Here is a 25,697-nt window from a genome sequence, read left to right on the forward strand (position 1 = left end):
GTCCAGGGCTCCCCAGGAATCCTGACTGGCCGACTCGAGGAAAAAGCAATGGTTTCGTCCCGACAAGAGCAGGGTGAAGAGGCAGGCCTTCTGTGTCTGATACCTACATTTGGGGAACATCCTACATCCTGTCCCTGAGCATCACAGGGCCCAGCGACCTTGGCAGTGCTAGGCTTATGACCGCACAGTTTCCTTGGGAAGTGCCCCTCACAAGCACCGGTGTCCCTCCCGGAGGTAGGAACCAGGCAATGTCACACATAAAGCCCCGAGAGCTCCCTCGGACAATTACTGGCATTTAAAACATACTTTAAAAACTCATTAAACATCCTTAAGGACAAACGTTACACAGACACACAGCAAGATCGACTAATGCTAAAGAGACGACACTGGAATGTTACTTTCTCCAAAGACGGAGTGCTGGGCAACACTGTCACTCGGCAGGAAAGCGTACGCCGGGCCTCTCCCATGCCCAGGGAGGCCAGCGCGTTTGGCAATCGGACCAAATATCCATAACCAGGCCAGAAGGCAACTCCTCCAGCCTCCAACTTCCCCCGGACAGACGGCAGCTTCGGGTCGCTGTCCTACCTGCTCAGCTCCGGAGGGTGGTTTGACAGCCACTCCGGGCGAGGAACACGTCATCACGCCACTTTCTGCTGGTCGTGTCTCCTTACTGATTCGATATACGGCCTGGGGAGGACAGAAGGCCCCCAAACATTTATCCAACTGGCGCTCAGCAGCTTCTGAAAGACACGCCGTAGTGGCTCCTCGGGCTGGAGTCCCGGCAGCCGAACTTGGCCATGGAGATGGTGTGGGTAGTGGCCAGCACGGCCTTTTCACCAGAGACCTGTGAGTTCCCATCTCGGCTCCCCCTCGTACTGTCTGAGTGACCCTGCGCACGTCACTTAGCCTTTCTGGGCCTCCGTTTCCCTTCGGAAAAAATTTTGTCTAAAATACAAACTACCCCCATGGGATTCTTCTGAGGATTAAATGTAACAACAGACACAACGGTCCAGAGCGTGCGGCACGGGAAGTACTCAGTCAATGCTAATTGTTCCTGTGTTTAGTATCACTAATAATAATTTAACCTGGCAGCTTCCAGGGCTAGAACAGCAAGGCCCAGCAACAGCTGACGCACCAAGTCGCAGGAGCAGAACTAACGGGGGTCCCGGCAGGGTTGGCATCAGCCCCCAAGGGCAGCCGTCTGGGCAGGTGGGGAAGACGTGGCTCAGAGTCCAAGTCCCACCTCTGGACTCTCAGCATCTCTCCATCCCACGCCACGTGGGAGAACCAGCAATATCAGAAGCCAAGCAGACTTCAGCAGGAAGAAGGCAAGAACAGGGCTGGGCTCCAGACCCTAGCAGATGCCTGGACGGGGGCAAAAGACAAAACAGTCAGAAGGGCCGCAGACTAGTGCCCATGGAACAGCCAGGGCTCAGGTCATCCTGCACTGGCGGGGGCAGCAGGGAACCTCCAGACCGGTCCACTCAGCAGGAGAGAATGAGCCCGCACTATGCTGCCGTGACCAGCTCTCCATGGACTGAAGACAGTGCCATCCTTAAGCTGTTCTCTGATCGCGGGGACACTACCACCTGCCTCTCTGAGCTAACAGAAGGAATAAGGTCCTCGGCGAAGGGACAGCATGGAGCCCATAGGGCACACCCGCAACAAGGCGGAGCAGGGCTGAGCACCTCCAGCTGCAGCTATCGTCTGAAATGTGCATTTCGGGGCACCCCAGCCCTGAGGTAGGACATGGCCAGAGGACCCTAGCCTCAAAGTCATTCTCAGCAGAACCCTTAGGACCTTGCCACTCCCAGTGGTCCTCCGAGGGGACAGAATCTGCACTGTACGGAGCAAGAAGCCATGGACTCATGCACATTTCGTCTGAGAAATTCTATTATCAGTGAGAAAAGCCCTTATCAATTGGTGGGATCTCACAAGGCTGTGTTCAAACCTATTTGCTCTCTCAAGTGGAGGGGTCTGAAGCCTTGAACATGTCCCTCAGTGGTCTGCCAGACCTGCGGCTCGTGAGAATGTTCCCAAGTAGCCAGAACTAAGCTGGTCCCAGCCACATGGAGGCAGAGTGTGGGAGAAAGCCAGGTAAGGTATCTGGGAAATGGAACAGAACCTGGGAGCAGAAGCATAGTAACAATACCAGACTCTCTGTTTCACCCTTGACTGTGATCACATATCTTGTTATTTCCTTCACCGTTTGCTCATCTTGGTTATTTGTTCCACTTCATCATTTGCAAGTTTGAGAAGACGGAAGTCACTCAGCCGGGCTAACGCATGCCAAGGTGACTTTCTCTGCACCAGAACTGTAGGTGGGAGCCTCCAGGGCCCCTGAAAACCAGAAATGATGGCCAGAGCAGTTAGAGAAGGGGAGAGATGTAAAATTAGGGGGGAAACACTAAGGATCCACCCTCTGTAGGCTTTCTTAAAAACTGTGTGTGTCTTTGTGTGCGCATGAATTGCACAATGGCTGTCTTCTCAGCAGGTCCTGGAAGATTTGCTGTGACTTCCTCTGAAAAGGAAGAGCCTCCACCCCTGTTTCTCCAACACCCAAATGTAGAGACCCTCGTAAGCTCAAAACCCGGCACAAAATGCCAGGGCCTTCTGGAACCCCTAATGAGTTCAAGGGCCTCAGGTTCAAAACTCCCTCCTAGCACCTGGAGTCACAGTATTATCAACTGACAAATGAGCAAAGAGTTTGGCCTTTCCCAGCAGAGACAGACGTATGTGCAATTCTGGTTTTGGGGTACTGTTGGAGCAACTGTCTTTTCAAGGGAACTTCCCCAGGCACTAAATTTGGAGGCGAGAAGGACGGAGAAAGACATCTGTTTGGAGAGGATGAAGGGAGGTAGAGGAAGAGGTAGAATAACACTTCTTTACTGCAGAACCAATAATACTGCATGGGTTGGGAGTCATTCAGTCAGTCAATAAACATTTACTGAGAGCTTATTGTATGCTGAACTCTATGTTAGGTACCAGAGGGACAACAATGATGAGAACAAGCTCTGTATTTCAAGTGGGAGTGCTGGACAATATGCAAATAAGTATATAAGGTCAGGTCATGTTATAAAGGCAAGAGGCAGAGTAAGCACATGTTGGAGGCTATTCTAGATCAATAAATCAATAGGGAAGCACAGCTATACCTGAACTTGATGAAGAGCTGAATTTAGGATCATTTCCACTTTCTTGGAGAGATTAAAAAAAACAAAACAACTTTGAACTTGTGTGAGGACCTATTAAAGTCCCATATTAATCATCTAAACCCAAAGAGAACAGTAGAACAATCTTCAGTTTGGGATTCGTAAAAAAAGAAAAGAAATAGCTACATCAGGGAAGATCTTAAACCTCAACAAGAGATCAAGCAATCCATACTGGCTCACTGACTTGGAATTTCTGTAAGGGACGGACTTAAAAGGGTTAGACCGTGATGGCCAGATAGTGGCAGCTAAGCGAGATGGAATGGATAAGAAAGGGAGATGGAAGAAGAAAATGAAACCCAGGATGGGGGAAAGCCCAGGGCGTGGACAAGCCTGCAAGGTGACTGGACATCCGTGTGGATTATGATACTGAAGTCACGAAATCCTTTCGGGTGCGGCAGAAACTTGGGCGGCAGGTGTTTGTTCAGAAACAACCTGATTCATAAGCTGAGCTTTGTGACAGCAGGAAGAATGGCCCCTCCCGCCAATCCCAGCTCAGAGAGGCTGGGGGCCCGGAGGACTCCTCCCAGGCCTGCCAGGGTGAGAAACAGCTTCAATTCCCACCCTGGCAAACAGAGGTCATTCTGAAAATCCGAGAAGCGGGGCTCAGGAACCTGGAGGTCAGTACAAGCCAACTTGCCCTTCAAGTTCCCAGGCGGCTGCCCCCCCAAATCTCAGAAGGAAATATTACTGGGTTCCACTTTCCAGGAGAACTGTTCCCTCCCGAGTATTGCAGATGCAATCATAACCTCAGCCAGTTCAGCCACCACTTCTTGTTCTAGTATGAACCCGGTGACTCCTGCAAACCATCCCGGGTGCTGCCAGAAACCCCGCCCCCTTTCGTAACCATAGGAACAGTGACAAGCCAAAAGCCAGGATTCCCGGTTCTGCTCCCTCCCTTACAAATATTGTTTCTCATTATCTGTCCACATGGGCGCACCACCTCACTATTGGTCAGTGCCCCAGGCCGGTGCCTTGCCCCAGCCAATAAGCGGCCTGTGCACGTGCACAGCTGCGTACCCGGATAGGTCACTACTGCCCGATCACGCACTGCCTACCTGAGCCAGCCCTTGCGTGGGGCGCCAATGAAATGACTCAGTAGCCATGTACAACCAATCGGCACCAGGCAGGGCTCCCAGCTGACCAATGGGCGCGCACCGGGGGTGGGCAATCCAGGCCAGTTTCCAGTCCCAGCGGGGTTTGTTAAAGGGACAGGCCCCACTGCAGGCTAGGGCTCCGAGGGGCACCTTACCGCAGCCTCTGCGGCTGTCGGTGTGCGACTGGCGCCCGTGACAGTGGCGCTGCTCTGCTCTCCACCCCTGATCCGGGCCGCTGCTGACCTATTTGGCAGCATGGGCGGCGAGGCAGGGCCCACGGAGGCCCTGGGCTGCGAGGGTCGCGTGAAGAGCCTGGGTCTGGTGTTCGAGGATGAGCGCAAGGGCAGCTACTCGAGCGGCGAGACGGTGGCGGGGCATGTGCTGCTGGAGGCGGCCGAGCCGGTGGCCCTGCGCGCGCTGCGCCTGGAGGCCCAGGGCCGCGCCACCGCTGCTTGGGGCCCGGGCGCGGGCTCGGCAGCCCCCGCCGCGGAGGTGGAGTACCTGCATGTGCGCCTGAGCCTGCTCCAGGCCCCCGCCGGTGAGCGCAGCGACTGCCCCAGGCCCCAGGGTCCTGCTGGGAGGTGTGCTTCCAAGGGGGTTGGAGCGGGCAGGCTGGTAGATGCCCACTTGCCAGGAGTGCCGGCTGCAGGCTTCCGGGGGTGGGGTCCGCCCGCAGGGTGGCAGGAGCCCCCTCGGTTGCTGGTGACAGGCAGGTAACAATGCCTGCGCCCCCACCTCACAGCACCAGGGAGATCGTGGGCGCGGTGGGGGCACACCTCTACCTGGTTGGTGTCCCAGGACCATCCAGACTGCTCTGGGCGTGAGCCGTTGTCATGGAAACCTGTGAGGACCTGTCAGGAATCCGGGTCCTGCCCCTTCTGGCCTGAGGCATGGAGGGCCCAAGCACACTCTGTGAGGGGCACGCTCTGGCGCCCAGTGTTTATGGGCCTCTCTTTCTTCTCGTCCTGAATCTAGATGCTCCTTCTTGGTTCATGATGAATCCTTGGTTTGTGATGAATTAGCAAAGCCTCTGGAAGAGGGTAGCGGCTCCGGAGGGGTGGCGGTTCAAAGGAAGTGTTTCTTGATCATCATTCTTGGTGTCCCTCTCTGGGGAGCACAGGTGACTTGAGAGGTCTGCCTCTACCTTACATTCTTGTTATTACTTTTGCTGCTTTTGTTTCCTCCCCACCCCCACCCCCACCCAGTAGGCCTTTAGAGAGAGGGGTCTGGGCATGGTGAGTGTTTCTGGAGGCGAGACCGCCCTTCCTTTCCATTTCTGTAAAGTCCAGTGAATAATACAGGCTTTTCCAAAAGTCTCCACGTGGAAACCCACTACATGGGTATACCATCAGCATTAAGTGCGAACACTGATCTCCATTAATCATGAAATTACTAGAACATTGAGGCTTAGCCTTATTTCAGTTGGTAGAAGCGATCTTACCTTTCTACCTTGTCAGCTTCAGCTTTTATCTATAAAATAATGGTACAACCCACCCCCCAAGAGTAAAAAGCAATATATCTTTGTCTGACCCTTGCTACGTTTTATACAAAATCAACAGAATGTGCAGTTCTGCCTTGTCCTACTGTGGAGAAGTAGATGCCCACAGGCAATCCTCCAGGTGTGGGAGAAGGGAGTGATGGCCAAGACTGTAGTGAGGGAAAACATATGGAACCAAAGCTCTCCTGTGGATTGCCAAGCGCAGTGTGGAGGTGACAGCTGCTACCTGCCTTCGTGCCCTGTCGTCATCAGCGTGGTTTCCAGAAGCAACTGCTCACACCTGCCACTCTCCCCCCCCCCCCCCAAAGGTAGCAGACCACACACATCACACACATTTTCAGGATGGCCACGGAGAGAGAAGTACATGGTTTTTGTCCAGGACTTTGGACTCTGTCTCTGGGCCCATGACTACTGAGTAAATAGATGTAAGATTAACAGCAGTTAGCACCGCATGGCAAAAAATTAGCAAAAATTAAATGCTTTGGTAAACTCTGGGCTCACAACCAGCGTTTTGATCCGCAAGTCAGACCTTGTTTTTTTCATTCTGATGGGATGAGATGTCCAAACCTAAACAACTCGAATCGCTTCTTTTCAGAATGTAGCATAACAAATATTGGCAAAAATGTGTTTTACTTAAAAATCACAGCTTTAGTTGATTTTATACAGAAAAGAGATCACTCCTAATATGTGTAACTTGAAAGAAGTTAGCAACTTTACATAGTCATAGATTCTCAGGGTCATTTAATCCCCAAACTTAACTGATTTCAATCACCTGAAGAGATTTTTAGACTATTGAGAGTTTGGGAACTGTGGCTATGGAATCTATTTTTAAAATACTTCCTCGGATAATTCTTTGGCGTTGTTCATCTAATCCAACTACCTACTATTCTTGTGATTGATTTTCTTCAGACATTTATTGTGAACCTGTAGTACAGAGACAAGACGGACCAGAGAGTTGGCTTCAGTTTTTGGTCACCCACCAGCAGTGTGACCTACGTGAGCCCCTCATCCTTCCTGAGCCCGTCTCTAGCTAGTCTTCTAGCTCCCACAGCTCAGGGGTGCCTGAGTTATGGGTTGTGGCTCTAAGGCCATGAGCAAATGAAACATCTCCCCATGACACGGTAGTCCTCAGTGCATGAGGGAAAGGACACATGACTCAGCCTGGGAAACTTTTTAATTCTAAGTAGATACATGAGAAAGAGAAAGGAAGAAAACAAATATTTGAGCCCTGGCCGGTTTGGCTCAGCGGTTAGAATGTCGGTCCCGAGAGACCCAGGTTCGGTTCCCGCTAAGGGCACATACCTCAGTTGCAGTTTGTCCCCGGCCCTGGTTGGGTTGTGCGGGTGGCAGCCACTCGACGTGTGTCCCTTTCACTTCGATGTTTCTCTCTCTCTCTCTCTCTCTCTCTCTCTCTCTCTTCCCCTCTCTCTCCCTCATTCTATCTGAATGGAAAAAAAATGTCCTCGGGTGAGGATAAAAAACAAACAGAAAACAAAGATTTGATTCCAAATACTACAGCCCACATTTTATCAGCTTTCTCAATTGTTTTTCCTGTTTATCTTTTGAGGTGATTGCGAGTCTCATTTTCAATGTTCCAGTTCCGATGCTGATTTGTTTTGTCTGAGAAGAGGGAACCTCATCTCTCGCTCTTCCCCTTTCGTATCCTGGGTCACTCTTTTCTCCTGTACATCTGTCATCATCGGTCATGCCCTGCCTCATGCTGTTCCCTTCGTCTGAACCCCTTCCCACTCACCTCCATGCCAGCCCTGGCATCCACTGTGGGTGTCGCCCTCCAAGTGCCAGTCCCCAACCCCCACGGGCTCCAGAACTCTGTGGTCACTACGTGGGTACAGGGTCTAGTCTCCCTTCGTCCCGCGGCGCTGTTTGAGGATTGAAGTTATTCATCTTTATATCCAAGTGTCTGACATCTAAGCACCATCTGACATTTGGACCTCAAATGAAATTCACAATTCTAAACATTTTAAAGTACTTAATGTCATATTCAGGAACCTAGTGATTAAAATGAGAACTCTAGCCCAGCTCTCGGGAGCACTGGGGTGCCTTGGGCCTTTTCCCCGCTGGCTGTGGAGCGAGTGGAGGGCTTGGCTGTGCCCCCCACCCCTGTGCCCCCATCCCTGCACCCCTGTGCTGTCGCTGCTGACCCTGCTCGGACCCCCAGGGCAGCTCCAGGGACTCGCTCTTACTGCCATGCAGTGTGGGCTCACATCCCTGTGACCTGCTCACTTCGTCTCCAAGTCACCCCGCTGGAGATTAGCTCTATTTGAGTGACCTCTGGCGGCAAACATTTTGTTTATTTTCCCGCCATGTACCACACCTTGAGATCTGGGGACAGATTCAGGAGACAGTGGCCAATAACCTGCTTTGTAGAAGTACAAGGTCACGATGTGGACTGAGTTGTTTAAGGTCTTAGAAGTCCAATGTTTAAGTGCAAACGATCCCAGCTCAGTGGTGGGTTCTGCCTTTAACTTGAATGAATGGATGCAGTCGAGGGCTTCGTGTTTGTGTCAGGTGACCGCGCACACGTTGAGCAAGTTCTCAGTCGGTGCGGCCCTTTCTTCGTCTGTGTCCCACCCTTGACGGAATGTCGTCATCAAGTGGAGTCTGAGCGTGAACATAAGGGACATTGCACAAGGGTCTCTGGCAGCCCCTCACTGGTGCGGCCCGTGTGGCACTGCCTTGCGTCTCAACGATGCAGGTGCCCGCGCTCGGCGGAGCTCAGCGGAGCCTGTGGCCCTGCACCGTCCGTCCGCACCTTGCGTCTCGGCCTTCTCACAACCGGGGACAAGCCATGGCCAGGAGTGAAATGGAGCTGGCTGGCCCCGGGCAGCAGGAAGGGGTCGTGGCCATGCTGGGCAGCGCCCCGCTAGATCCCACATTAACCACCCAGATGCCCATTCAATGGTCGGCGGACCTTCAGCATCAGTACGTGGCTCCTGTTTGCTAGCTGGTGCTGCTGGTTTGGCTGTTTCGTAGTATTCTCAATATGCTGATACTCGAAGTACATTTTCACCTCCTTTTCCACCTCTGCCCAAGAAGTACGTAGTCTGATTTTCATGGTGTACCCAAAATAAATAGATCTGCTTTTTGCTTAGTTTTCAGTCGAATTTAATATTGGTGTCTGATGTTAGTTTAATAGTGTACTAATGTTAGTATACTCATGCTAGAAGAGTGGGGTAATCAGATGTTTGTGGACATACGCATGTGAATCTATGTTTGTATATGTGTGTACACATATTTATGTATATGAGAGCCTTGGGCTCTCACACTTTACATTTGTTACTTGTGTAATTGTCTACTTGAAGACAGAAGCCGTGTGTGTCTGGGGTTAAACTTGGTACAAGCGTTCAAATTTTACTTCTGTAAGTCACAGTTTAATGAACTTTTGGGAGTATACTCGATATTATAGCCAGGCCCACCTCCTTTAAAAGACATCTGATTTTGGTGGTAAAACCTCTTGATCTAGCACTGATCTTAAAGGGAAATGTATTCTCTCTTTTAGGTGAAGGCGTCCTCTTACTGCAGCCCGGAAAACACGAATTTCCATTTAGCTTTCAACTTCCATCTGAGTAAGTGAGACTCTGTGACTTTTGGGATGTTCTCTTCTGCCATGTGGCGGTCCACCCGGGGGGGGGGGGGGGCAGAGGCACCTTCCGGCCCTCAGGAGTGCTTGTTTATCCTGAGGAGCACTGGAAAGACCTCTCCTGCTCACACCCAGGTTTCTTTTGGTTTTTTTAATCCTCACCCAAGGATATGTTTAGATTTATTTTAAGACGGAGGGGGAGGGGGAGAGAGAGAGAGAAGAGAGAGAAACATTGATGTGAGAGAAACACATCAAGTGGCTGCCACCCGCACAACCCCAACTGGGGCTGGGGACACACCGCAAACAAAGTACATGCCCTTGGCTGGAACCGAACCCAGGACTCTGGTCCACAGGCCGATGCTCTAACCGCTGAGCCAAACTGGCCAGGGCTCACTCAGGTTTCCTTTAACCCAACCAACATGTTCCGAGCTTTCCTGGTGTAACTGAAACATAAACTTACACGTGAATCCCTTGGCTGACTCAGACTGTTAGCGACCTCCTTCAGCGGGAGATACGGAAGCATCCAGTACTGCGTGAGGGCCGTGCTGGAGAGGCCCGCGCTGCCCGACCGGACTGTGGAGCGGGACCTGCAGGTCATCAGCCACATCGACGTCAACACACCGGCCTTGCTCGTAAGTCCTTCCTCCTTCCTCCTCTCTGCCTGCCTCCTCCCGTGCTGGGATCCACCCCGACCCAGCGTGGTGCTGGTCCGCCCTGGCCCTTCCCGATACCATCTTGTGACCCACAGGCGTTCACTCTGAGCGTGTGATTCTGGGTGGAGCCTATCACAGATCGTGCGTCTTAATACCGTTGACTGTGTCCCGGCCGTTCTGGGCTGCTCCTGCCAGAAGTTACCCAGGCTGGAGATGCGCTAATAAGGTTTAATAGCGATGATGATGCACACGGAGAGGGCCGTGCCTTTTCAAACCAGAGCAGCCACACTCGCAGGGCTGTGGTGTTCTCAACCCTTCAGTAATAGCAGGTTGAGGAACAGTAATTATGGAAGAGTATTAATCATGCCCAGCCTGTTATTGAGGCTCAGGCCATTATGCTGAGTATCCTTCCATTCTGCGTGTCATTTTCTAACATTAAGTAAGTACATGCAGCTGTCTTGGAGATCATTTCCTTATGACAGATTTGGCCACATTAAAGCATTGAACTTCTAATAATCACTAGAGATACTGTAGACTGATAAGAAAGATTAGCCTGTGAGTAACAACAGACGAGGCGAGATGGGAGCAAATGAGCGAGATTCTTTTATCTACACCCATATTATCAAAATAATATAAAATTATACCTTGTACTTTCATGAAAGCTACTGGGACCTAATGGTTCTTCATTTAAATATGAATGAATGATTTTATTTATTTATTTTTTTTACTACATGGAAAATACTGGGATAATTCGAACTTTTCATCATGACACTGATGTTACAAAGATGCATTTTAGTATGAGAGGTTTCTTTTTTTAGCCAATGTTTTTAAAGATAAGAAAGAGAAAAAAAAAGCCAGGAGTTAGAAGTTGTTTAACACTATTTTTACATGAAAATGGAACAGAATCTACTCTGATGTTCACCTTTAGATTCTGAAAATATAACAGATAGCCCTGTTTGCATATTTGTGGCCCAAATCATAGAATAACCAGCACCCAGCTAAACTGGTTTATAGCTATGACTTAAACCACCCGTGTAACACCTTCTTTGAAAATTGACACTGCTGAGTGTCTTATGCCTTTAAAAACTACTTAGAATTGGGAGATGAACTATTTCTAACTTCTTTATGGGGGCACTGTGGCAAATTATTTAAAGAGATTTAATTTTTTTTGGCCAAAAAAAAAGATACTATCTATCCTTTACTCTTCTATAAACAAAGAAAGACATTGTAACTTTGGGTTTTACAATGAGCTTGTGGTTGTGCATCTTGTAACCTGAGTCTTTCAAATCTCGAGTCATTTCATTTGATACTGTCCAGTGGGAAGTTAGGCGGGGCGTTCAATAATCTTTTGGATCCATAACACTGGGTATGTTTTCCTGCCATTACACAAAACCCCCAAACCATTCTCAGTTAAAGGCACTTGAGATGTCTGCCTAATAATGCATTTTGAAGTAAGGGGCCAAAAAGGTTGTTTGCTGATTCCACATTTTAAATGCCAAGACAAATAGAACATTAGGATTATTGATTTTTATGCCATTTCTCCTTTGACCTGATCTATATATAAAGTCTTAAAATAAAATTGTAGTTCTGCCACGTTAATAGATACTACCAGAGGTTTTTTATTGCTGTTAAGGGATGACATATTATTTCCCAGAAACATGACTAGGATGGTATCACCCTACTGTGAATCTGAAAATTCAGATTCGTGTTCCTAAAAAGGGAATGATTTTGAATGTTTCATGTTTCGGTATTTTACCTACTATGTCATGTGAGGTAAGAGAAGTTAATTTGTTTTTGTTTTTAGGGTTTTTTTTTGGAAGACATTTCTTTGCAACTACTTAAAGAAGAATAACATAATTTTAAGTTTCATGAATTTTCTAGACTGGTTTAATTACAGCTGTTTTGTTATTTGAAATTTCCCAGACCCCTGTATTGAAAAGTCAAGAGAAAATGGTTGGCTGCTGGTTCTTCTCATCTGGCCCCGTGTCGCTGAGTGCCAAAATCGAAAGACAGGGGTATTGCAATGGTAAGGACAATGCTCTGAAATTTTGGATGGAAGAGCCGCTAATTGTAGTAGCTAATTCTAAGTGATTGTTAAATGGCGTATTTTGTGATTTGTGAAATATATACTATTATAAAACATGAGTAATAAATGTTGCAGTTTTTCATATGAATTATTGATATTTAAGTATTTTTTAGTTGATTGCTAGATTCCAATAAAATGCCTGGTATTCCCGACGTCAGTCCTGTTACTGGAGTAACAAAGACTGAAAGTGGCAGAGGGGGGACATGCCCGCATCTCATTTAATGTTGTAAATGCGTCCAGAGCAGAGCAGGGCAGCTCCGAAGAGGACTCTTGTCCTGTGAAAATACCGTCAGGCGTTCTGAGTCAATGCTGGGAATACAAGTACCCGGGGCTAGAACGTAGCGCCTGGGCAAGTGTAACCGTCAGATGCATCTCAGAACTACCATGTGTGAAGGCCCAATTCTGTTCAGTGGATCTGGGCCCCCTCCTGGGTCCTGGCTTCTTGGGAATGAATGGGGAAGGCTATGGTGGTGGATGTACCACGTGGATGTGAAATCTGCCTCCTCTACCTGCTGTCGCATTTGTGCTGTGCCATCCAGTCCTTAAAGGAGAAGGCTTGGTGCTCCTGTTGGTCAGATTTTAATTGGATGGGCACTGAGTTTGTTAGTGATCTTTTGTACTTAACACGGTACTCAATCATTGACTTGTCAAGATACTGGTCAATTACATAACTTTAGAATTGGTAACTTAATATTGCTACATTAGAAAAGTGACGAATGCGATAGTTACAGAACAACCTAATATTGCTACGTTAGAAAGGTGAAGGATGCAACAGTTATAGAACAACCTAATATTGCTACATTAGAAAGCTGAAGGATGCAACAGTTATAGAACAACCTAATATTGCTACATTAGAAACGTGAAGGATGCAACAGTTATAGAACTTAATATTGCTACATTAGAAAGGTGAAGGATGCGATAGTTATAGAACAACATCTGCCACAACCTGCAGTGAATTTGCATTTCTCTGACTCGAGTGTACAGTATGAATTTTCCATCAGGACTTCCCAATCGGTAACAGTTTCGTTGCAAACCTTTCAGCTGTAATTGGTAACACCTCTCTTCCACTGTGGGGAGAAATTTCTGGAAAGTTTCTAAAGGTTTATTATTTTCTTTTTAGGAGAAGCTATTCCAATCTATGCCGAAATAGAGAATTGTTCCTCCCGACTGATCGTTCCCAAAGCTGCTATCTTTCAAACGCAGACGTATCTGGCTAGTGGGAAAACCAAAACCGTCCGCCACATGGTTGCCCACGTGCGAGGGAACCACATTGCCTCCGGGAGCGCCGACACGTGGAACGGGAAGATGCTGAAGATCCCGCCGCTCACCCCGTCCATCCTGGACTGCTGCATCATCAGAATAGACTACTCCTTAGCTGTAAGCGGGGCTCTTTTTAAAATCAAACGTGTGAAATGGAGCAATAACGGTGTCATGTTATGGGGAACGTGTACATTTGACACCTAGGAAATGTCACTTCAGGTCAACAGCATTTCAACAAATTGTGGAATAGATGAAAACTGGCCTTTGTTTTTAAACAAAAACTATCCCCCTACGAGATTTACTTGAGTGACAGAATTAGGGTGCATTACGGCACTTGCTGTATTGCAGACATGTACTTCTTTTGTTTGTTTGTTTGTTAATTTTTTTTTCTTTATTGATTTTTTTTTTTTTTTATCCTCACCCGAGGATATTTTTCCATTCTTTGTACAGATAGAGTGGGAGGGAGAGAGAGGAAGGGAGAGAGAGACAGAAACATCGACGTGAAGGGACACATCGAGTGGCCGCCACCCGCACGACCAACCAGGGCCGGGGACAAACTGCAACCGAAGTACGTGCCCTTAGCGGGAACTGAACCCGGGTCTCTCCGGACGCAGGCCAACGCTCTAACCACTGAGCCAAACTGGCCAGGGCTCTTTATTGATTTTTTAGAGAGAGAGGAAGGGAGAGGGAGCAAGAGGTAGAAACAGCAATGAGAGAAAACATCGATTGGCCGCCTCCTGCATGCCCCCCACTGGGGATCAGGCCCACAACCTGGGCATGTGCCCTGACTGGAAATCGAACCGGCAGCCTCTTGGTGCATGGGTCGATGCTCAACCACTGAGCCACACCGGCCAGGCCAGACATGTACTTCTTCCTCTGTGGTTACTAAGCCATGCTCACTCACATTGAAGTGTGTTAAGACCATAGGTCCCCATCACAGAGTGTCCCCTTGTCTGCCTTTCCCATGGTTTGTTCTTCACTTTATCGGGTCTAGACAATGTACAGTTGTATCGCAGGGGGCAGCAGGTGACAAAGGTATTTGTCTCTATGGGATGAATCGGCTTTTCGATGAGGTTTAATTTTCCTGGTGCCTTTCTGTCTCTTTCATTGTTTTGGCATAATAGGTCTACATTCACATTCCTGGTGCTAAGAAACTGATGCTAGAGCTGCCCGTGGTGATCGGGACGATCCCGTTCAGTGGCTTCGCCAGCAGGAACTGCAGCCTGGCCAGCCAGTTCGGCGTGGATCTGAGCTGGTGGGGCCTGGGGCTGCCGGAACGGCCCGAAGGTAAAGGGTTTGGGCTCTTTCTGAGCACAGTTTCAGAGTCCCTGGGAGGGCTCTGGCGTGAATTCCCGCTGCGCTGTAACTGGGCTGACTCTTCTCACTACTAAACATCGTCAGACACCGTTCCTGCCAAGTATTCTGAGAACCGAGCTTCTCCGGACCCGAAGCTGCTGCTGCCCGGTCCAGGAATAAGATCTAAGTCTCCTGATTCTGATGCATATTAGTAAAACGACAAAAGTAGTCAGGATAAAAGTACCGTGTGATATATTTTCTGCGGCCACATTTCAATGATTAAAATAATCATTACCTAGACGACAACACCTGTCTCAGAAGAGGAGCATGTAATCAATGTCAGTAGTTTAGTCCAAGCAGACGCTATGAAATATTTTTGTTGCCTTGGGCGTAACGACTTGCTGGCTAGGGGAAAGAATGCCATTGTTTTATCGTCAACTGTAGGGAGATTTCTTGTTTATGGAAGTGTTCGGAGGGATCAACGCGCTGCGATTTTGTGTCGACTTCTTAGATCCAACGCCGTTTCTGTTTCAGCCCCTCCAGATTACACAGACGTGGTGTCGGAGGAAGACTTCTCCGGGCACGGTTCTCCGCACCCGCAGCCGCCCGGCTGGGCGGGGGGCGCCCACTGCCCCTTGTTTGCCTGCATCCCCGACTTCCGCTTCCAGCCCCCACCTCTTTATTCCGAGGTAAACCGAGTCACTTCTAACACTTGCCTCATGCTGTTTGTACATAAGCCTTTGTCTGTCGCTAATTCCTGGTTAGTAGGGGATACATATTTGAAACATTGTTGCCCTGGCCGGTTTGGCTCAGCGGTTAGAGCGTCAGCCTGCGGTCCAGAGAGACCCGGGTTCGGTTCCCGCTAAGGGCATGTACCTCGATTGCGCTTTGTCCCCAGCCCTGGTTGGTCGTGCGGGTGGCAACCACTTGATGTGTCCCTTTCACATCAATGTTTCTGTCTCTCTCTCCTTCCCTCCCACCCTATCTGAACAAAATATCAAAAAATGTCCTCGGGTGAGGATTAAAACAAAACAAAACATTGTCACGGTGATGGTAGATTATCACTGTGTCTGTCCCTGGCCACCTCACAATGTCTCCTGTGCTCATCGGTCTCCTACAGCACAGACCATCGTTAGGGTGTTGATGGGGGACTAGAGAGAACTGAAGTGGCCCTGGGACTCCCGATAATCCCCATCATCGCATTAGAAATAGGGACCGGGCCATTTTTTGCATTGTTGAAAGTATTAGTTTTCCCCCTTTCCCCCATTGACACCCTCCTCCCTGAGCCCCCTGCCCCTGCTCCCCCCAGTCTGTTGCCTGTGCCCGCGCGTGTGCACGTCATCCTAAGAACAAATGGCACAGCAGTGACCCGGTCTGCCGTGTGTTGCAGGTTGATCCACACCCTAGTCACGTGGAAGAGAACCAGCCTGTTTCCTTCGTTCTCTGAACGTGTTTCGGAACTCACTGTGATCGGCCTCGGAGGAGAATGTGGGCTCTCTCCCCTGGCTTTCGGGGGACGAGGGAGGGAAGATGCGCTTGAGAACATAAATGAACGTCACCACCAAGACATTAAAGAATGTGCGCCCTGTCCAGTGGCCGACTGCTGCTCGCGTTCACAGGAGGACCACACGTCCCGTTGCAGAATGGATGAGCGCATGACCTCAGTGTGATGGGAGTCCCGGAGGCGAGAGTGACGGAGGGGCCTGCGCTGACCCGAGACAGGATGTGTGTGACCAGGGAACACTGTGCAGGTGTCCCCTTCATCGGGTTCTCAGAGCGGGAAAAACGGACCCTAAGCTTTAGGGCAGCATAGGCATCCTGGGAGGGGACTTGCTTTCAGAGAAGCTGGAGGCACAGGGATGTGCGGGGACAGGGAAGGGTCACCTCCGTATGCAAGGGGACCCCAGGTGCCAGGGGCTGCCCGATTCCCCCACAGCCAGTAGGGCTGAAGTCCGGGAAAGACCTTTCCGGAGACCGTGGTCTCAGGAGGTCCCCGTGAAGTGATTCCGTGTCCTTCCCCCAAGGCTAGTTTAGAACGTGGGTCCCAAATTAGTGGCGGGGCAGGATGACCAAGGAGGCCCTCGCAAGGTCTGTGCATTCAAGGGGGCACTGGAATGAGAACACGTCTGCGAAAGGCCGTGACTTCACCCTCTGTAAGTCCTTTAGCGGGATACATGTTCGATTTTCCTCACGTCTTATGTACCTAAGAGCACGTTAGAAAAGAAGGGGGGAAGGCTGTATCCTTAGGGTGCCTTGATAACTACTCGAGAGAAAAAAAGGGCCTTTTCCTAACCTACCTCGAGTGGATGCTCAGATGTGTTTGAAAACTCGTTCGGACAAGTCTTTGGAGGGTCTACCACTTGGCGGTAGCTTCTTATCTCCCCCATCAGTGCATCTGAACGCGAACCAAGGGAAAACCCTCGACTGTTCGCGTCAGATGGAAATTAATGCATACCAAAGGGTATTTCCAAATAAATGTGAAATTAAAGAGGGTAGAAGCGCCAGTCTTTAAAATGGACTTTATTCCCGTCAGGAGACCTTGTTTCCCGCCGGCAGCCACTGCCCTGGGACCTCCGGTTCATTAGTAATTCCGTGTAAACTGTGTTTTGTTTATTGTTTCGGTGCAATATTCCATTAGCATTTAACCTCAGGATACTGAGACCAACAGGATCATGCTGCTGCTAAAACTCGGAGGAGTATTTTTTCTGTTCCCCTTGACCTTCTATTCACGGTCTTACATTCACTTTTCTCTGTCCTCTATCGGCTGGTCTTGTTCGCTGAGAGCATTTCTGGCCGGGAGGGAGGGATTCCTGCGATGGACATTTGGGACCAGCTGAGGACTTGGGTCTCTTCCTGGGGTTTCATCTAGAAGCCCTGGTGCTTCCCTTGCAGAATACTGCACTCAACGGAACAGTTACCTTTCAATCAGTGTGTGCAGTGAGAAATAGAAAAATTCTCAAGTTCAATTCTGTATCTAAAATGCAGTTGCCATCTGATCAGGGATTTTTGTACAAACATTAGGTAAATGTATGTTTGTCCGCCGCTCTGGACAGACCTCTCTTCTCTGTGGTCATGTAAGCGTCAGGCACGATTCTTTCCGCGTGAGCCACTGTCGAAAAGTCACAGTGCCGTCTGGTGACGTCGGCGCTCGTGGGACTGCAACTGTCACAGAACTACTCCCTGCCTTGGTTCTCGGTTTTGCTTGTCTGGGTGTGTGTTTTCAAACAGGGATCTGTATTTGAATTTTGCTTTTACGCTCCTTTACGAGATCACCCTCCACTCTGGGTTGACTTCTGAATGGTAGTTACATGTCTTGTGAAGACTCTGTCCATGGTCGTGACCCAGGACAGAGTGGAGCAACGGAATGGGTCCGTGTGGGGAAGAGACAGGATTCTTCTAGAATCCTTCCCTGGGGTGGCTTCGTCACCTTCGCTAGAGCATCCAGAAGTGAGCCCAGAAAATGGAAGCACAGTTGAGGTAGCTCTTGAGAGAAGAGCTCAAAAGGATGATTCGCCTTATTGAATCCCAGTCAGTATGTCTGACCTTTGGCCACGGGGTTGAAACTGCATACCTTTTCATAATCAAGAAGCTATTTTATGAATGTAGAAAATTCTGCATTGGCACAGAGGATACTCGGAAATGAAGATGAAAACGCAGTTGTTGCATTTGCTTGTATATTCCCTTGTTTTAGTTTCCAAAGAAACCACAGCCTTAGAGTTTTCTTTTTGATGCAAAACTTTTAAAATGGAAAAATGTGAAGCTATTTAGCACACAAAAACCCTTCTGTGGGCAGAACTTTACTTCTGGGTGGGGGGGACACAATAAGAAACTCAATAGGTGGGGGGATGTTTTTGATCATTTGACTCTGACAGCTTTTTTATTTGTATTATTAAAAAATGTCACACCTTGGCCCACAGAACAAAATGAAGAATGTATTTTGTACTCCTGTTTGAACCCTATGGGTTCCTTTTGTTAATAAAATGATTACACTGGTGCTGCGAGTTGCTAGTGTTGTTTTGTTTTTGTATGACTGTGACTTCAACTGTGGTCGACTTAAGGAAAATCAGTCCCACCAATAAGCGTACTGCGGTGAGATGCTTGTGTTTCTGCACACGCATGAGGCCAGGCACATCCCAAGCCTGCGCCTGCCGTGGGCTGTTTCCCCACGATAATCGTGTAGCATTCCGTGAAGAGAAGCCGTTAAGATGAGTAGTAAGCATGAGCTATACTGGAGTTGACAGAGCATCCTCTGTCTTTATTCCTTAACAATAGTGGCCACTTTTTAAAGCTTCCGGAGTTGTCACGCTGTTGGTCCAGAATCGACCCACACTGGGGGACACCTAAATGAACCCCCTTCCCACCTCAATACTCACATGGACAAAAGCCATATGTCACATAGGGAATTCGAAACCTGCCCGGACCCTCTGTCCTGGAAAATGAACCTGGGCTACGTGGGAAAAATCAGCCCAGCAGCTTCAGCGGTTTACTCTGAAAGCATTTATAATATGTGAGATGGTGTTCAATAATAAATAGGCTCAACAATAAATAGGTCGTATCTATATCTGCATTTGCAGTGAACATAAACTGAAGTATTTGACTCATGCAGTAAATATCGAGGCAAAATTCACTGACGTTTCTGCAGCTTATATCAGAAAGATGTGGAGGATAAAGTGTAGGGCTAGGCAGGACATTACAAAGAATCGAGGGCAAAGCTTCACATTACAAATGAGGGTACCAGAGCCCGGAGGTGGAACATGAGGTTTCGACCTACATTCTCTGGAAGATCGTCGCTTGCTCTAAAACGCCCTGATTCGACAGCTTTAATAGAAGTTTGGAAACAGTAATTGCTTTAAATTACACAGTTTAAGCTTTGCAGACCTGGATACAAAGCACATGCTAAATCAAGTCTTCAGTGTTTATACCTAGAAACCCTGACTCCTGAAAGGAGTCTTTGATGAAATTGCTTCATAAGTGTGTTTAATTGGTGGCTGGGACCCTTTCTTCAGCAGAGACATTTGTTCCTAACTTTATATTTTGAAATAATTACAGACTCTCGATAATAGTAGAGGGATCCTGTACATCCATCACCCAGTCCCCTCCCCGCCCCCAAAGGTAACGCCTTACGTAACTGTGATACAGTCTCAAAGTCAGGAAACTGATGTTGATACAATATACAGGATCAACCAGAATCCAGGCCTTCCTTGGATTTCACCCGGTTTTGAATGCCATCACTGTTCTTGTCTATGTCTGTGTGTCTAGTTCTGTGACATTTTATGGCATGTCTAGGTTCACAGCATCACTGCAATCAAGATAAAAAAAATCCACCACCACCAGGAAACGTCACTGCCCTGTGTGGTCACACCCTCCCTCCCCTTTCCAAGCCCTGGTCATCTGTTCTCCATCTCTATAATTTTGTCATTTGGAGAAGGCTAGATAAATGCTATCAGATGGTATGTATCCCTTCCATTGGCTTTTTCACTGAGCATAACACCCTTGAGATCTGGCCAAGTTATTGTATCAGTCGTTGGTGCCATTATGTTTCAGCTGAGACATTTTAAAAGAAATTGACATTTACATTTTAATTTTGCTACTTGAAAAGAAACTGTGTAATAACATTTATGGGCACACGATAGCTTCGTAAATATTTTGGTTTTGAATTTGGGAACTCCGTTTTTGTGTTGAAAAATATATAAATGCAGGTTTACACAAACTTTTAGAGACTCATTTTTAGCTTCCTTTAAACAGCAAACTATTGTGTGATAAATGAGCAAGGTACCCCCATGATGAAAAGTAGACCCAGGAGAAACGACCTTGGACTGTTTTTCCTATCAGCTTCAGAATATATTAAGTTTAATGCAAATTACACAGGAAAGAAACTACATTTGCCTTTGTGTTTTTTTTTATTGTTTTTTTCCCTGTCTGTTCTTTAGTTCCCGTCTTTCCAGTCCCAATTCCTATATCTGAGATGAAAAGCCCACTTGGTACATGAGAAAAATTAACGATAGAACACGTACTTATTCTTAATGAAACAATATTATAAAATATGACCGACTCATTACGAGTATTCAGTTTTTCTCCCCAGGGGAATTCATTTGATAGAAGCCATTACATAAGAACCTAGGTAGCTTTTCCCTGAAACAAGACACGAGTCTGTCCGAGATGGAGCAGAGGACCAACGCAGACACACAGTGCCCGGGGGGAGGGCAGGTGAGAGGGGGCGACAGGGACCCATTTCCAGAATGTCACAATCACTGAATTCACGAGGAAGCATTTCTTAGGCGGAGCTGTTTCTGTGTCACCGGCGGCAGACTTCATCCTTGCTCACATCTTTGAGGAACACGCCTTGCACGGACAGGAAAGCAAGTGAAAATGCGGACTGGCCTGGAGCACTTGTACACTTCCTCTCCCGCGTGTGCACACTTGCACACACACAGACGCCCTATTTCTCACCTTGACCATCGCATCTGGGTCTATTACTCACGTAAGAATGTGAGTTCTGTTGCAAAAGGTAAAAACAGACCAGCAGTTCCTACTTCCACGGGAATTGGCTGGAAGAGAAGCCATTTCCACCAGCTTCTTATCTGTCTTCCCCGGACGATACCCATCTAATCAAGGTGGCAGGGAAATAGCATTAAATGAGTAAACAGAGGGTAGTAGATGCCAGGAATTTATCTTTTTCTTTTTTAAAAAATGTTACTGCATACCACAATAGCCATTTACCCACCCAGCCCCAGATCTATTTAGTAACTAAAAGACAAATGTTCTGAAACAAAATAGCACTGCTCATTGGATGGTGTTAGCTACGCTCTGCATACACAAACTCACTTCACCGTAACATGAAGATGCCATGGTCCTTGTGTTTTGTCTTAGATGCCAGAACCCATCTGAGTCCCCTGACAAGCAGGAGAGCTTATTTGTATTTCCTGTCCCTGCAAAAGATTCAGACTTGCCTGGACTGGTTTATGGAGTTGATTCAAGGAAAGATAAAGGTTTACGGTCTAGAGTTAATTAACTTCCTTCAAAGCCTGGCCCCCAGACAGAGAGGCTCTGTTTCCTGAGTGGAACTGCACCCCACCGGCAAGACAGCTCTCCCCAAATTGCTTTGTGCACACCCAGGGGTCTGGAGGAGGCACCCTGTCCCCCGATGCACCCCACTGCTAGGGAAACTGACACCTTGGTGGGCAGTGAACAGGTGAAGGATGAGGAGGCTCCCAGCGAGCGGCCCTGGGTGCCACACCCCAAATCACGACAGTGCAGGATGTTCCAAGGCAAAGCCGAGCTGATGCTCTCTAGTCCATCCACGGCCTAGCTGGGAGGGTCTAGGAGCCCGTGAGCCCGTGAGAAGTGACACCTACGCTCGCTCCTTCCAGACCTTCGCCACAGCTCCGTTTCCATGGTTTCAGGGGAGGCGAGCTGATGGAGGCACAGGTCAGGAGCCGAAGCATCTTTACAGCGTTTTCCTCCTGCCTCCTACAGGAAAACAAGTTTAAGCGGCATGTGGTTGCCTGTGCAGAGGAGGACCAGGCTGTTAAGAAACGGTCTGCAGGCTCCTTTGTCTTCCTTAAGAGAGGATGAGATCCAGGACTCCTGGTCAACCCCTGAGAGAACCTCCCGCAAGGTGGGTTGAAAAGCAAATCTCAGTGTTCGTTATTTCAGCCTTGACTCAGCTGCGCATTTGGGGTACAAGCAGAACACTGGCACCAGAGGACGCCCTAGCAGCCAATACCCACTTCACCTTATCTAACGTAGCAAAGAGCCCCGGGAGAGATGTCAAAAGGTAACATCGCAAAGGACTATGGCCGAGAACTCCTCCGGGGGAATGGCAGGGCAGACGTCAGGTCAACGTGATGTCGTTAAGAAAATTAATTGCATTGTGCTCAAACCCAGCACTGTGCTCCCAGGAGCAAAACCAGACAGCACCCCGCTGGGGCGGGGTGGGGGGGATGACGGCGGGGGGACGTTTGAAACGGAGCCTCTGCTGGCCCCAGATTTGCTTCTGATCACGACACAGAAGAATCACGGGAGGAACTGAGTCTGTGGGAGCCAGGCAAACTGCACAGTAACTTTCTCCAGCCTCGCCCAGCCACGGATGCCAGGACTTCAGCTTCTTCCTGACTGTTCCAGACAAGGTGGTGAGTGTCCCGTGGGCCCAAGTCTGGTCTGAGTCCTGGGCACCTGGGCACCTGCCTTGCTCAGCCTCAGCCCCCCGCTGGCTGCGTGACTCACATGCAGAACGGGGCACGTCCCCTACTCCGAGATGCTCCCCAACCGTTCCCCAGGTTTCTATATCCACCCGCAAGCCGGGGTCCTTCCATCTGCACCAAGACAGGCAGTCACAGAAAAGCAGTGTCAGAGCATGACTGCAGGAGGGACCCAATACCCAGCTCCCAGAGAGGCCACCAGGCAACCAACGGCCCCTCTGAATGAGAATGGGCAGAGGGACACACCGGGCCGGTGTTCCATGCACATGGTGTCTCAGAAACACCCAAACCCCGTAGGTAGGCAGGGGACAGAGGACTAACGCATCATCTGCAGGAGCTTCTGAGCACATGGCTCACTGTCTACGAGGTCAGGTCCAGGGGTCTCCAGGCCACCAAAGGGAAGCACAGGGTCACCTGCCTGGGCATCTTACAGGACGCGGGCACTGACGTACCCATGACCTTGCTCTGCCCTTCCCCTTGGCTCTCGCTGCCTCTTCCACAGCAGGCTGGGCTCACTGGAGAAGCATTTAGTCCCAGCGTGGACAGAACCACCTCGGGACTGTGGCATTTATAATACATCTGGCTGCCGTGACTTCGTGTCTGTCTCCTTTTCACCTACTGGGGTGGGGTTTACGGGTTCAATCTCACATTTGAGCTGCTTCCTCAGAAGCCCCCCCCCTCCCCACGTGCTCCACACAGACTCGGGAGCCCAGGGGAGTTTTATATTCATTGCAGGGAGAGGCAAGCATTCATTCTGCCTGTTTCTATAAACACAGACTGGCAATTAATGCGTTTGGTTCAGAAGCCTTCAAACATTTGTACACCCATTCGTACACCCGTTTGCACGTTTCAATGGCTCTGTGTAACAGTCAGGCAGGTGGTTAACGATATGTATATTAAATTCATAGAGAGACTGGTAATTTTCCATTATCACTGCTAGTTCGCAGTTTACATGGTAAGGATTTTTGGAATACACCCGTTAGCTGATTTAGCTGGTCGGGGTTTTTAGAAATCGTGTTTTATTCGCGTATGCTGCTTATAAAAGAGAAATTTTCAGTGTTCTCCATGAATCAATGAATATTTACTTTGGTCTTTATTCTGCCCAAATGCCAAGTGTGACAATAGATGAAGTATCGCTGGGTTTTCCTAAACAGCTGTTTGAATGCGGCTGTTTTATTAGTCGTTTTGTTTAGTATTATCACTCAGATAATGGTTTGAAAGTTTTATTCATTTGCTATTAATTTGTTTTTATAAATAAAGTCACAAGAGGGCTGAATCACAAGCCCTTGGAATTTTACAATGTATTCTCCTTTCCTGGCAGTATCTTTTGATGACAGAAACTTTGAGCCAATGAAGGTCTGTCCCATTGATGCCTGTTAGAAGCCAAACTCTGGAATATGGAGACAGGCGTGCGCATAATGAGAGCCGATGGTTCTGTCACCACGGAGAACATCTCTCTTTCCTGGGCGGGAGGAAACGCGTCACTGAAGGTGGTGCAGGACAGCAGATCCGTGGGGAGGACACGGCACCGGCGCCGACGTGCTGGTGGCCATTCTGAGAAGCAGCTTCAACATCCTCAACCCTTGTCTTCCCCTCAAGTCTCACTGGGCTTCCAGGATCAGCCAGGAGGTTCCTGTCTCCAAGCAATGTTGAGAGGAGCAGCGGAGGACTTTCAGGCAGTTCCCAAATACATGGGCCCCAGCCACCGTCTGCCTGGTTCACCGTCGCTGTGGTTAGTGCTCCCATCCCGACATCCTCCTCCTCAGGAGCTTAGTCCGCTCCTGTCCCAGCCACCTGAGCACGGACTCCTTAAGTAATGGAAGAGGCAGGAGGCCTTCACTTGTGTCCTGTGGCCCCCGCCAGGTATTTTCACACCAAACAGAAGGACTATGTGACTGGACGTGGCCAGTCAACAATGACGACTGATGCCTTCAAGATGGTCACTCAGGGGCAAGACTCAACGACAGCTGAGCAGACAAGGAAAGGACACATTCATAGGAAGTATTTGGTCTCGGTCCCTGGGAAATGTCACAAATCATTGAGTACCCCAATCTCGGGTCCTTGGGAAACGTCACAAATCATTGGGTACCCCAATCTCGGGTCCTTAGGAAATGTCACAAATCATTGGGTGCCCCCTGGTTAGAGCAAACACAGATTTGCTCCTCTCCTTTCAAAGGAAACTGTGTGTGACTCTCTCCAGCCAGTCCTGGCTGGAAGGGTCACTGTGGGTGACAGGGGCCCCACTCTGCCCGAAGTTCTGTACCCCCTGCAAGGGCTCGTGACCAATAGTTCTCTCTCCGCTTGAGCCCACTGAGACTCCTAAGTGGGGAGCTGTAGAAGCTGTGATGTTCTCCTCAAAGTACAGGTTTATAGGCAAAGCAGAAAAATCAGGTCAGCCCTGGCCGCCGGGTGGCTCCATGGGCTGGAACATCGTCCCATACATCAAGAGGTGGTGGGTTTGATTCCTGGTCAGGGTACATACCCAGGTTGTGGGTTCAACCCCCCGTCAGGGAGAATGTGGAAGGCAACCAATCAATGTTTCTCTCTCATGTCTCTCTCTCTGCTCTCTCAAATCAATATGAAGAAATAAAAACTTTTTAAAAAAAAATCAAGTCAGAGAAGTATCTTGAATAGAGGAACCCCACAGAGATCCAGAGACTGGGCCTTCCCTGTTGGCTCCCCAAGGGCACCCCGAGGCGAGTGCCCCGACTTCTCTGGGCCCCGGTCTCCTCGTCTAAGCAATGGCGATGCTAACACAGTCTCACGGGTGGTTTCGGGTAATAATCTGGCCATGTCCGC

The 25,697-nt window shown here is 49.0% G+C and overlaps 1 protein-coding gene across 1 annotated transcript; it reads left to right on the top strand.

The window, feature by feature from the left end:
* Positions 1-4,458: 4,458 nt before the first annotated feature.
* On the top strand, positions 4,459-18,533 carry ARRDC4 (arrestin domain containing 4). Its single transcript, XM_036277959.1, has 8 exons — positions 4,459-4,841; positions 9,322-9,388; positions 9,887-10,034; positions 11,979-12,081; positions 13,262-13,518; positions 14,526-14,688; positions 15,232-15,386; positions 16,088-18,533. Exons 1-8 carry the CDS (start codon positions 4,559-4,561, stop codon positions 16,142-16,144), a joined length of 1,233 nt encoding a protein of 410 aa, XP_036133852.1. The 5' UTR covers positions 4,459-4,558; the 3' UTR covers positions 16,145-18,533.
* The last annotated feature ends 7,164 nt before the right edge of the window (positions 18,534-25,697 follow it).

This window comes from Molossus molossus, unplaced genomic scaffold (genome assembly GCF_014108415.1).
Source record: "Molossus molossus isolate mMolMol1 unplaced genomic scaffold, mMolMol1.p scaffold_m16_p_24, whole genome shotgun sequence".
Lineage (NCBI taxonomy): Eukaryota > Metazoa > Chordata > Mammalia > Chiroptera > Molossidae > Molossus > Molossus molossus.